The 13,709-nt window shown below is 43.1% G+C and overlaps 1 protein-coding gene across 2 annotated transcripts in view; it reads right to left on the reverse strand.

Moving 5' to 3' along the window:
* Positions 1 to 3,456: 3,456 nt before the first annotated feature.
* The window catches only part of itgb2 (integrin, beta 2), a 37,750-nt gene continuing 27,497 nt past the window's right edge, over positions 3,457 to 13,709 (reverse strand). For both annotated transcript variants that reach the window (XM_028591915.1, XM_028591916.1), the window contains exons 4-16: positions 12,545 to 12,755; positions 12,060 to 12,230; positions 10,392 to 10,633; positions 9,909 to 10,067; positions 9,289 to 9,384; positions 9,088 to 9,177; positions 8,859 to 8,996; positions 7,632 to 7,822; positions 7,003 to 7,235; positions 5,349 to 5,568; positions 4,886 to 5,100; positions 4,588 to 4,754; positions 3,457 to 3,989 (exon numbers count right to left, since the gene is read on the reverse strand). In XM_028591915.1, coding sequence (XP_028447716.1) covers positions 3,924 to 3,989; positions 4,588 to 4,754; positions 4,886 to 5,100; positions 5,349 to 5,568; positions 7,003 to 7,235; positions 7,632 to 7,822; positions 8,859 to 8,996; positions 9,088 to 9,177; positions 9,289 to 9,384; positions 9,909 to 10,067; positions 10,392 to 10,633; positions 12,060 to 12,230; positions 12,545 to 12,755 — 2,199 coding nt within the window. In that variant the 3' untranslated portion in view covers positions 3,457 to 3,923. The remainder of the gene's footprint in view (positions 3,990 to 4,587; positions 4,755 to 4,885; positions 5,101 to 5,348; positions 5,569 to 7,002; positions 7,236 to 7,631; positions 7,823 to 8,858; positions 8,997 to 9,087; positions 9,178 to 9,288; positions 9,385 to 9,908; positions 10,068 to 10,391; positions 10,634 to 12,059; positions 12,231 to 12,544; positions 12,756 to 13,709) is intronic.

Below are 13,709 nucleotides of genomic sequence, written 5' to 3' on the forward strand. Positions count from 1 at the left end.
AACAAAAGCTTCCAAAGTATGGTGGTGGAGAGATGATTCCAGAGTACCCCTGGCTGTCAGGCAGGTAATCGGAGATCTGTAGCCATGCATAGGCTAAATAAAGGTATTCCCACCGTAAATTGGTGCAAAAAGAAGTCTATCAGATTGCAGGAAATTAAGTCTGTGACACTCAAAATTTCCCTGGGGGAGGACACCCAGATCCCCCGCTTTGATATGTCCAGTCGGATTGTATAACTATATAGTACAGTATTCAGTACCTGCTAAAATAAACAGACTATACCACTGGTCTGAACGGCCCACACGGAGAGCTTTGGAAAGGATGCAGCCTTATATACTGTCTGGATGCAGCATGTCAGTCAGTCCTATCAACTAGGTAGCTTACAGACCTTTCAGGAACAGTTCCACTTTGTCTGTCTCTCTGGGCCCTATCTTGCACCCAGCGCAATTGACTTTGTACACTGACGCATGTACAGTACAGGCCAAAAGTTTGGACACACCTTCTCATTCAATGTGTTTCTTTATTTTCATGACTATTTACATCCCAATCGAGCGACGCGCACGTTTACATAAAAGAGGCGGTGTTTGCACAGCACGACCAATCACAGACATTGTTGTGTTATGCCCAAACCACACCTATGAGTAATGTAGCTACTTCAGACCAACCCATTTTAGATTTGCGTCAGGCGCAAGTCATTTATCCCGCTGGTATAATAGCAAGAGATCTGCCAACAAAGCCGAGGTCTGCCCACAAAGCTACTTGCGATAAAATAGGGCACTCTGTCTCTCTGTGTCCGATACTGATCAGTCGGTCTTATCAGTTAGGTAGCTTACAGACCATACAGTAAAAGTTCCTCCAAGCTAATAAATCCCTTCTCACTTTCTCCGAAGGATTATCTGCGTTGAGGAGCTAAAACTCTTGTGTGGACGGAAGCTGTTTTTTGTCTTAAAACACCGCTTAAAAATGAAAACGTTAGTGTAGATGTAGCCTAAGTGAGTGTAGAGCATCTTCTGGGAAGACGTGATTCCTACTCAGTGTTGAGGATGCAGAGGGCTCAGATGACTGACATCACGCAGGAAGTGTCTGACACACGGCCATAGGCGGAGTTTGACATTCGAGCCAGGGGGGGCAAAAAAAAAAAAAAAAAACTCATTGTAGCAACTGAGACCTGGGGAACACAGCACGATCACATATGGACAAAACAAACATGCTAAATAAACATAGGTTTATTTTTTTTAAGCAGATTTGAATTTACATTGTAACAATTTAAAACCTCGAGCTTAATTTAGTTAAAAAAAAGAAGTCCATAACGCATATAATTCTTGAGCGACAGGGCAGGCACAGACACAGCCGCTCTGCTGCTGCGCAGGCTGTACGCTTCTCTGTTCACAACGCTGCCTGTTCTGCATAACGTGAAAAAGCTTAACGTGGTTTAATGTACCTAAACAACGATCACCAAATGTATCATGGCCATATCTTGAAATGAACACTTATGCCTGTCAAAAGAACTTGACAGGCTATGGCGAGGAAAAAGCTTGTACCTAAACAATGATTACCAAATTTCTCTCATTGCTCCTCAAAACCACTGAAAACTGTCAAAAAAATCTAACCAGAAATGTGGTGATGATTGATCGTTGTTTAGGTATATTAAACCATGTTAAGCTTTTTCATGTTAGGACTTATAAAGCCCATGAGAACCGTTGGGAGTCAACCAACAGCTGCTCCGCTGCCCTGCTGAAAATGTGAAGCAGAAACGCTAAATGTCAGATAACGTCCATAATAATTGGACTTTGGGTTCTATTTTTTGACAGTTTTCCGTGGTTATGAGGAGCAATTAGAGAGACATTTGGTAATCATTGGTCATTGTTTACGTACATTAAACCTGACCTGCGCGAAAGAGAAAAAAACGTATGCGTCATTGTACCCATCACTTCTGGAAATGTACCTCCGAATGAGTCTCTGTCCCCAGCACATTTCAAACCAAACTGACGCCCGTGGGCACGGCTGTGTTGGAGCACAATAGACAGACGGTGGCAGAATGCCCCGACACTTAAATTCAACTAACATGTAGGCTAACAGTGAACAATCAGTGTTGGACCTCCAGTCTGTTGAGATGCCTCTCCAATCGCAGAAACCAAGCGCAATTGCACCATAAAACGTTAAGACACGTTAAGAAAAAAGATCAGTATTTTGCCGTAATCCAATGACATGAAAACAAGTCATCCACAGTGATCAGTAGATTCACAGAGTCACGGTGTATCCAGCAAGGCCTAAACAAGCGTCCCATTCACCAGTCAGCTCCAAACAGGTGAACGAGGTGAACTTCGCCGTTTAAACAAAGTGGAATAAAACGTATCAAAGTCCAAATCTACACAAAACGCGCATTTAATTAGTAAACTGACAGCAAATGTATATACATGGCATTTAGGCAACCTTTATTGTAACGTTGGCACGGTAAGATGTCCCGACTAGTGCAACAAATTATTGTTTTTTGCGTCCTGCATATGCGTGACAATGTTCTCAGGTGAGAGGCAGTGCCCTGAAAATATATTTTTACTAAAGCAGTATATGAAATCAGATGCATTACTTATCCCCATTTAGTTGTTTTGTGTTTTTAAAGTATTTATACAATATCTGGTTATGTCAGAAGTAATTATTCCACTCATTTTTGAAACAATGCAATTACCCGTTTCAGCTACCAGGGGGGGCAGTGCTCCCCTGCCCCCCCGCAAACTCCGCGCATGCACACGGCCCGGAGGGCCTGATGTTCTGAGTATTGATGTTCCTGTACAATGCATCCAGTGTATGTGTGCTATATATCAATACATTCTGCCCTCCACTCCTGCTGTCTATATTGTTAGCTTTACTACAATATCTAGTACCATGAGTAAATATTACAAGCAATGAGCAAAAACATGCGTTTTTGGAATAATGAGTAAAGAAATACAATGAAAGTGCCGCCGTGGTGCAGCCAATGACAGTTAGTCATCATTAAAGGTGACCCATTATATAGCATGTTCAGGTTCATATTTAGGGCCCGAGCACCGACAGCGGCGAAGGCCCTATTGGAACTGAAGGAATTATTATTTTCTGCAAATGAATTGCCTTTTTGAGGGGATTAACATATTCAAAAACTCACAAAAATTGGTGGTCGCATCAAGTCTGGTGAAACTTTACGTATTTTAAGGGTTTTGGGAATAGGCACACAAAAAATGGCTCGCTAACGCCCCCTACAATCCTTAAAAAATTGAGCCCATGCAGTATGTTTATCATAGACTCACGAAACTTGATACACTTATGTAGCATGTCAAGACGTACAAAAAAGCTCATTAGAGCCCAACACTAGACCTAACAGGAAGTCCGCCATTTAGAGACTTCCTTATTCATTGGTGATGGTTTGGCCCGCCCCCCTATGCTTAAGCCACGCCCCTTTCATAATTGGTGACCCGTTTAAGGTAGAGTCTTGTGTGAGGTATCATTGAACTCAGCAGGGAGTTCCCTTTTCATTGGTGACGATTTGCGGTGTCTGAGTGCCACGCAAATGCACGGAGGACTTAGAACCGGGAAAAATCACCAATAAAGGCTTCTAAACCAAATGGTACACAACCGGACATGTCCCAGCAGTAAAGGGACTGTAATTGGGGAGAAGTGGGATGACATTGTTTACTGTTGTTAGCATGTAGCCTACATGCGACATAGCTGGAAATCTGAACGTTTTAGCTCACAGGGATTTGTCTAAAATGCTTTTACCTCATTATTTGAACGTTTAACATGAAAATACAACATTATGACATTGTAGATATGACAGGAAATACGGGAAAAACATAATATGTCCACTTTAAGAAAGTAAGCAAAGTCCACATTAAAGCAGGTAAATAATGTGCGAATGTGGACGGACAGCATGAACAACTGTGGACTTGGGGCCTCATTCTCCACTGAAGAGGGGGTTTTCCACAGTGGTGGTGGCTTTGTTGAACAGCGGGTTGTCGGCCTGGAAACAGAAAGCCCAGCGATTAGTTTGTCTATGATGTTTTTATGTAGTTTAGTTTCAGATTACACACCGTCTGGAACATGCTCATTACTAAAGCACACAGAGTCTCCCTGATGCTGTGAGACACAGTCCCAGCTCATCTCCACAGTGTAGAAGCAGTGTGTGTGTGTGTGTGTGTGCATGCTCACGTGCATGTGTGTGTGTGTGTGTAATATGGGGGTGGTTGAAATGAAAAACAGCTTGGCCACATTATCTGACTGGACATGAAAAGGTCTCTCACCAGTAAAAGCAGGACATGTAGTGTTAGGGCTGGAACTGTGAGGACTACAGAGAGTCATCTATCTATCTATCTATCTATCTATCTATCTATCTATCTATCTATCTATCTATCTATCTATCTATCTATCTATCTATCTATCTATCTATCTATCTATCTATCTATCTGTGTTATGTTGCAGATAGGATCCTTTTACATATAATACATAGAAACTGTATGCCCAAGTTCCTAAAATGTTGAGTGTGATTATTTCTAATTTCTAAGTTTTAATACTTTAGCAGTGATAATAAAAAAAGATGATGTTTAAATGGCTGGTCTCACCTTTGCCCACTTGGCTTTCTTCTTTTCATTCTCGAACTTCTTGAACTCCTTCAGGTCCTTCATGTAGAGCAGCAGCTTGATGAGCATGAGCAGCAGGATGCCAATCAGAGCAACCGAGGCAATGGAGCCTCCGATGATGGCTAAGACGCTGGGGGGCTCCGGACACTCTGCAGCAACACACGCAAACCACACAGAGATCACACACACACATCCACAATGCTCAGTAGAACAGGTGTCTGATCCGCCGGCTGCAGAAGCAGTGTGAACTGTGAACCTGTAGAGTGGATCAGCAGCGTACCTCTCTTTTTCAGGATCTCAGCCCTGTAGTTATCCTCTCCCACCAACTGCTCCAGGTTGAATTTCATCCAGCAGCCTTCCGTGTCCTTCTGATTGCACTTCTTTTGTTCAATGGAGAACTGATCCACCATAACATGAGAAATGCTCCCGCCACACGCCACACTGCAGTTTTTTTTGAATGGACCCGATTCAAAGCCGAGGCATTCAATGCAGTTCCTGCAAACAAAAAAGTAGTAGCATTTGGTTTTAATTTGATGAATAACTATGAAATGTTATTATCTCAGGACAAACTCCTGAATGTATAACACAACAATGACAAATCTATTTGTTTCAAGGTGAGAAACTAAACATTTTAAATAAGCAAAAGGATGACAACAATCAAAAAGCCCGAGACACAAAGGGGAAAAATGAATCAGACGTTGAATACTAATTTGTAAAAGTAGAGTAAAGTTTGGACTGCTTACAGTTTGGTCAGGCAGGGGTCAGCGCAGCCGATGCAGGTCTGGCAGCGGGGTTGCTGGTACCCCGCCTTACACTCGCAGCGGTTACACTTGCAGAGGCCTCTGTTGAAGCACACAGAGTCGTTGAGGGTGCGGCAGGCCTCCTCTGACACCTTACACTGGCAGGCCGAGCCCTCGTAGCCTTTGAAGCATTCACATTTCCCACACTTGCAGTTCCCATTTCCTACAGATTGGGAGCAATGGACAGGAATGGATGCTAAGTATCTGTGAGGTGCACCTCAGGGTCAGCACCAGAGTGACACAAAAAGGAGCTACGGAAAGAACTACTAATTAAAGGCCTTGTCAAACAGAAGTCAGAGCGCTATTTGTTTCCGCATATTTACGTATTTCGGGAAAAAAAACGAACGAGTTAGGGATGGAACTTGTTTCAGATATTGATTGTCGTTTCCATGATAGGTAACAGTGGACAGTGACCTCCTTTCCACCACAGCTTCAACTGTCTCCTGTTTGCAGCCAATAATGGAGCCAGCCTTCCTGCTAAGGAGTGAGGAGTGGCAGCATTCTCTTGGACCAGCAGGGGAGGGTGTGTAGCCACTCCCCCTCCTTAACTCTGCTTCTCTTCATGATGTCAGATTCATCTACCAACCCTTTGTAAGCCTGCTCAGGTTTGCCTTGGACCATATCTTGGTTAGGTTACTATAGTTTTAGACTGCCGGGGTACTACCTTTGACACACTGAGCTCCTCTCTCTTTCCATCTGTGTGCATTAATGTCCCAGTACTAGCTCTGGGAGTTTATTCCCCAGAGTCCTTATGTTTTCTCGCCTCACAGTTTTCCTTGGATTGGCGTGGCACCTAAATCATGGTTGCAGCTGCTGCCGCGGTCCTGCTCAACACCCTGCTACATCCTGCACTGCTACAACTATTATTTCTCGTCATAGTTCTTTTATCTTTATTGTTACTATAATTGCCACTGTTCATCTTACCAACTGCTATAATTATTATGAATCATATTTCTCCTTATGTTTCTATCTGTATCAGTGTCCCTGTGTCCCAACCGGCAGATGGCCCAAGAAGAGTCAAGGTCTCTCTGAGGTTTCTGTCTGTGTAAAGGACATTTTTCCTCATCACTGTCACACTAAATGCTTGCTCTTGGGGGGAATTGTTAAGTCTTTGTAAATCATAGAGTGTGGTCTAGACCTACTCTGTAAAGTGTCCTGAGATATATTAGGACTCAGTGTGCTGCATTAGGACTAACAGTGCGCTGCATTAGGACTCAGTGTACTGCATTAGGGGTTACAGTGTGCTGTATTAGTGCTCACAGTTCGCTGCAATAGGACTAACAGAGTGCTGCATTAGGGCTCAAAGTCAGTGTGTTTACATGTAGTTTAAAAAAAAAACGATTATAATAGAGTTAAGGCAATGTCCGTTTTCTCAAACGCCATGTAAACACCTTACCAGGGTTAAAATGGAAGTTCTAATAACCCGGTTAACAGAGGTAGAGAACTCCTTCAGGAGCCGGGGTATCCCTCGATGTGTACACCTTAACCGGGCTATAATCGGTTTAAGCGTCTGCGCATGCTTCAACTGCCCCTGTTCGGGCTTCGTGGAAAAATGTTTTTTAAAATGCAGATAATGTAAAAATGAGTCAAACTCTACCTCCACACAATTGATTGCCGAAAACCTCGCAGTGTTCATCATCACACTCGCAGAACTTTCCATGGTAACTGCTTCCACTCTCGGTGTTGTGGCACTCGCACCTGCCACACACACACTCGCCCTGACCCTCACACTCGGTGCCATTATCCCTCTGGCAGGACGCTCGCAGGGTGCGCTCGTCCTTATTGCCAATGGAGCACTCGCAGAACTGACCAATGAAGCCTTCACTGCAGCTGCATAAGATATGTTAGAGAGAGCAAGTAACAACTTGAACAAAAACACATCTTTTCCACCACCATTCCAACCTCTTTAATACATTTCATTCATTTCATTTCATTACAAAAAGTTTCTTTGATCAGTTTTGTGAGCAGAACCCTTATCCATCACATAAATAGATTTCTTAATTTTCCATTTTTCTAGTAATCCACACAGCATCCCAAGTCACAAACAGAACAGCAACACCTAAATGTCACACTACAGCCACATAAAAGTTTGTAATACTGTTTACATACTACGTACCATGTTTAATTAACCTTTATTCTGTTTGTATATTGTTACCTTGCGAAGCAGGTATCCATTGCTAACGCTAACGTTAAATACAGTCATTATGTAGGAGGTGTGAAGCTTACCTGCAAATACCACAGCTGACTTGTCCCTTGTTATTGCAGTGTGGGTGGCTGATGGTGTCTGGGTCTTTACATCTACACTCACAATTTGTAGATAAGGTCACTGTCAATGTGTCTTTGATGCCCAGTGGTCTAATAGTGAAAGACTTGTCCTTCATACATGAGTCAACTGTCACTGTGACGTCAAAAGAAATCTGAAAAAAGGCAGTTAGGGATGACGAGTCAGAGGTTATTACATTTATTACAACATTTTAAAACAGATTATTCAGCGCACTAGTTCTTCCTAAATCTGAGCTTCTACAATCAGCTGGATCCTCACATCCAGCCTTGTGGCATTATTTTTTGAACAATGAACGTTATACCCCAATAGTTTCAGCACACACTCTGGTCCCCCTACACCATGCTGGCCTGCACAGGCGTTGCCCTTGACCATCATGCAACATCCAAGAGGCGAGCCTTTACAGCCCAACAAAGTCCAGAGACTTCTGCATCTCAACCGCTGATGCCTTGCCTCGGAGGTTTTTGACTTCCTCAGTCCTCTACCCATTGGTGAACCTCAGATTCGATAGAACCAATGAAGATTCCTTTCTGGTTGTGGAGCAGTGGATCAGCTCTTTGCAACTGCCAACATACTGGGGAGGGGAGTGCAGGAGTGTAGGTGTCATTACTACAGCCCGTTTGGTCCTTGCATAGCTGGAGTGAGAGCTGTGCCGGCTTTCTTGGCAGGAAGTCAAGCTTATTCTCAGTTTGTGTTGGGCTCTGCCACCTTCGGAATGAGTAACTACCACTTAAGCGAAAGAGTTCAGGTATCTTAGCGTCTTGTTTACGAGACAGGGTAAGTCATTTTCTCAGGTTTTTCAGGGGTATATAATAAAAGTCGTAAAAAAATTGCCTAAAAATAACCTGTTTTAGGAACTCAGACATTTGAAGAGAGCTTGGTGGAGCTAATGTGAGCGTGTCAGAACATGGTGAAGGGATTGACCTGGGGATGGCTTAGGGTCTCTGCAGAAGAACTGGAGGAGGGGGCTAGTGAGAAGAATGTTGGGGCTACTTTGCTTAGCCTGATGCTACAAGGGTCTGGGCAGATAGATGACTTGTTAATGAGACGTACAGTGTGGACATGAGGAGCGCCCAATACAATTCTAAAACCGGAAACTGATGTAACAAGAACTACATGCATTAGTTAAATGAACATCACCATGAAAACTAAAAGAAAACTCCAGAACTGACCTCCTTTCCCACTTGTACATTGTCACAAACCCCTCTGCTTTCCCCTTCTCGTATTGGATGGTCACAATTAGGGGTGTAGACCACTCTCACGTTGTCAGGCAGGTTGTCGTGGGTTAAAGTTACTTTGGAGGACAACCTCTGTCATGGATCACACATGTGAGAGGGTTGTGAGATATAGACAAAAACTGCATGGGAGAAAGTAGCTCAATGCGAGGAATTGACAACTTACATTGTAGGCGTTCTTAATCAAGTTAACCACATTTTTAGAGTCTGATGACAGAACTCCCACCTCGGATTTTGGAATCATTTGAGAGAGTTGCTGAGGACAAAACACAAGGACAAAGAAATGATCAGAGTAATCAGAGCCTATAATGGGTGCTTTATAATTAAATACAATTATGTATAGAAAAGAAAGGTAAATTAAATTTACCTGGAACACCCTCTCCACATTTGCTGTCACTGCAAATATCGGTTGAATATTGTTTTTTTCCAACTGCACAGCTAGTTGTCCGACAGAAGGGTAGTCCTGCACACAACACTCAGAGGAATCAGTGAAGTTCTGTGAGTCTGATGTATATAAACTATCACTATCAGTGGGGTTCTTAAAGGTGCTCTAAGCCATGTTGGGTGACGGCACTTCTTGTTGACGTTCAAAATATAAAAAAAAAAAAAAAACGAGACTAGCTCGCCCCTCCCTCCTCCTCATCCCGTCCCCTCCCCCTCCCTTCCGTGCTTCCGCGCACTATACCCCTCCGCCCAACCCCCACCCCCAAATCCTTCTTGTCGGTTATTGGCTGGAACACTGTTTGTTATGTTTGGTTGTGCAGGTCGGCATTTATTTTTAATGACGTTTGTGGAGCCTGGGCTGTTGTAGCCTAAAAAACGTGTGACATCGTTTAGAGCACCTTTAAAGAAGGATTCAGTTCAGTGTGGCAATAATGAATGATAATGGATAGTTGCAATTCATTCCAGCGTAGGTCTTCTTTTCCTAGTTTAGCCAATCAGTTACGATAGCATGGCACTGCAACCTTTATGTGCTCCCATACATACCATGTCACTGCTCTTGGTGTAAACGTTGTTCTCCATATGGCACCGTTCATCATTGGGTTCCAGTATGCCAGCTAACTTTCCATCCCCGGCCATGTGGAATCCAGCGTCAGTGGTGAGCACAATCAGCCGGGTGCTGCTGTTCCTCCAACCTATTTTTTCCTAAACAACAATATACGTTAGGGACCACTTAAACAAGGGAAACTTAAAGGCATTGACTTTTCAATAATCCTACTATCTAACCTTAACCTTAGCCAGGCTTTGAGTTGTGCAAACATACCCATGCACATGCTTTAGCTGCTCAGAACAGACATTGTTCGAAGTGCAAGTGAAAAATGTTGACAGTGTTTTTTACAGATATGTTCAATACTCTATATGTTGATATAAAACATGCTCTGAGTAAGATTTATTTTTTATAGTAAACCCATGCTTGTTTTGCTTGTGTTTCTCCCGGTACAGTTTGGATGTCTTTGCTTGAGTCCTTACCCCGCACACGGCCGCCTGCATCATGGCATCCAGACTCCCTTCTGGAGAGTCCAAGTTCCCAGAAATGAACTGCTCTTTCACTTTGTTTTTGAAATCCTCTTCCCTTGACGTCAAACTAAGCACATGTCTGTAGCCGAAGGCCGCCTGGCACTGCTGGTAATCATCATCGCACGGCTTCAGCAGTTTCTCCTTGTTGGTGTTGGTGTAAGGAAGTACTGTCTTGTCAACAAAGGCACCAAACCCTGCAGTTCGACAAACAACATTCAGTCCTTACTCTTCTCTTCTCCTTGTTAGGTATCAGTTCTTTAAAGGTTCATCAAACATTACAGACCACAATAAATCACACAATAACACTAACTAACTAAGCGATGGAGTAGCAGTGGAGGCAACTCCCATCGTGTTGTGCAGGGTAGAATGTCAAAGGAGTCTGGCGGCTTTGAAGAGAGCAGAGAGAACGGCTTCAGTTCTCCGTGGTAAAGGGCTGTCTGACAGCAACGGAAAGCCATGAAAATATTCTAAATTTAGCAAACACTTAAAGGGATACTTGGCCAATTTTAAAGCAGCTTTTTGTCCTGGCAGTGTGTGCAGACGAACGGCTCCCCTCCCATAGCCACTGTATGCGGTTATTATATCACAGCTGTGACCCAATCAGATTTCTTGATTTGAACTACCAGTTTTATTATTTACCATTTACAATATTTTCCATGGAATAATGCCTCCGTCAGCATTTTGTTTTGTTGCTAAACTGTTTGTAAAATGAGCGGTGGCGTTAAATCACACGTTTTTACGTAATGTTGTTCTAAGGTACTGTCTATTTGCCGGATTTTTCCATAGCGGTAAATAAGCCCACCGACGTCAACGTTATTATTCATATTTTGGCACAATGTTTATTAATGACAGTAGTAGTGGAAATGTGATCTGTAAAACACATTGCAAAATGTGTTATGTATCTGGAATTGTTCAATAGCTATGTGTGATATGTGTGTGAGGCTGAATGGACTCAACAGTAGTACAAATATTTTATTCTGATCCAAAGACTTTCTGTGAGAGAAAGGACACTGGCTACATCCTGGAATGTAATTGTAAGACATTTGATGCTTTTGAGAAACCATTGCACATAAAGCTAAGGATAATGTGTTTATATGGGACCCATAACAGCTCATATCTGCACCCCCACTCATATCTAACCCCAGGATCTCTTTCTAACATCAGTTTGGATCGTCAGTGGGATCCCATCACTGAATTACGCTTCCCCATTTCACAAACACACTGCACATCTGAACAGATAGCCCACCCCGTACAAGAGGACCCGCCTTATTCTGGGGCCGAGCCAAATGTTTTGTTTGCCAGTCACAATAACACTCATTATTTAGTAATGTATTACAATGTAAATATAATAATAACATAACTAATGTCTATTGTTACTGAGTAAAACTACTACAATACCCCCCCCCCCTACAATTACTAAATCCATCCTATAGTTTAAAACACTTGCAATGTCAAGTCCCTCTTGTCTTCTTTCCTTGTACCTACTAACAGTGTGTGTCCCGATAGGTATTCATTGATATGTGATACACAAGATAAATACCCTGTAAGTTGTGGCTGTATTCTAAAGAGTAACCAAATAATAAATATCAGTATTTCAGATGATTCAGGCTATATTCTTACCAATTTGAGCAAATTCAGTGATTTCATTCAGAGCTGCAAAAAGATCTTGTCCAAGGTTTTTGACAAATTCCAAGTCATCTTTCATGGAGTAAGACAGGTCCATCAGGTAGTAGAGATCAACTGGATAACCGTTAACTCTTTTAAAAGAAACCGTGAATGTGGTGGGAAGCCCTGGGAACACAGAAGAGAAACAAACTAATGAAAAAGAAAGAAAACAAGAAATACTACCACGCTCATGTATGCATAATTGAAGTTCAATGACAGTAAGTGTATACAGTTCTCAAATTTATTTGATGATAGATTGAAAAAATTTGAAAACATTTAGATGAAGGAGTTAGTGTTCTTAAAGTTAGCCCAGCCCAGTCGTGATCCTGACACATCCAGACAGTTGTCCTGGAACAATCAGGTGACGGCTCTGGTTTGACTCTTCTCTGGAAACCAAACACTCCAGATGTCCAAAGCGAGCGTGAAGTGATTGCACTCACCGGGTCGCAGGTTCAGTCTGATCTGCTGTGGACTCAGCTGGACAGGCTCCACTCTGGAATGTTTGTTGAAGGACGTCGACAGAGGCTCATCCTTGACAACTCTTTGATTGTTCATTGGGGAGATGATTTCCTCCCTCTTGCAGCCTCTCTTTGTCAACTTTGCTTGGGTGTCACAGCGTACTGCTTCCTGCTCACCTGGTTTGGTGAAATTCTGGACAAAGGGAATGCAAAAAACACATATGGACACACTGTTTGATGTCCTTATCATGTTCAGTCTGTGCTGCTTCACTTCACTTTTCTTCAATTCAATCGAAGATTGCCAAGCTTCAAGAGGATGGCTCTTACAAGATATATTGGCGTGCTATGTTGGGATGCAAAGAGCAACTTTTGGTTGAGACTGTGATGGACAATGAATGATAACCCTTATCCCTGAAATATTGAGATTTAGTTTTTGTCTGCATCTATTTGCAAATCTAAATGAACTGAATGTGGAACACTTAGCTGCACAGTTGGATATCAGACATGACAGAATGTAGGGGTTGGCACAGTGACGGACTGGGATCCAAAAACGGCCCTGGTATTTGCAACACACCAGCCCTATTTTTTGTCAATAACCTAGCTTGGAAATTAGTAACTCTGCCTTCCGAGTGTATCTTTCCACACACTTTGCCGCAGTACAATCTTGAATATTTGTGGCTGCATGCATAAAATAACTTATCAAAATGAACGAAAGACAAATTATCAGGTCCAGAATTCGACTCATCACCTGCTCCAAATCCTGGCACCACATCACTCCAGTCCTAAAACAACTTCACTGGCTTCCTATCTCCCACCGGATCACCTACAAAATCCTGGTCCTCACCTACAAAGCCCTCCACCATCTGGCCCCCTCAAACCTCATTGACTCTCCTCTCCCCGTACCAACCCTCACGGTCCCTCAGATCCACCTCAGCTGGTCTCCTCTGCATCCAAAAGTCCAACCTCCGCAGTTTTGGGGACAGAGCATTCTCCAGGGAAGCTCCCAGGCTCCGGAACTCCCTCCCCCAAGAGATCTGCACCTCTGAGTCCCTCACCATCTTCCAGTCTCGCCTCAAGACCCATCTCTTCACCACTGCTTATCCCTAGCCCCACGCCCCTCCCCTTTTCATCTGTGCCTGAATCTTGT

Source organism: Perca flavescens, chromosome 11, assembly GCF_004354835.1.
Source record: "Perca flavescens isolate YP-PL-M2 chromosome 11, PFLA_1.0, whole genome shotgun sequence".
Lineage (NCBI taxonomy): Eukaryota > Metazoa > Chordata > Actinopteri > Perciformes > Percidae > Perca > Perca flavescens.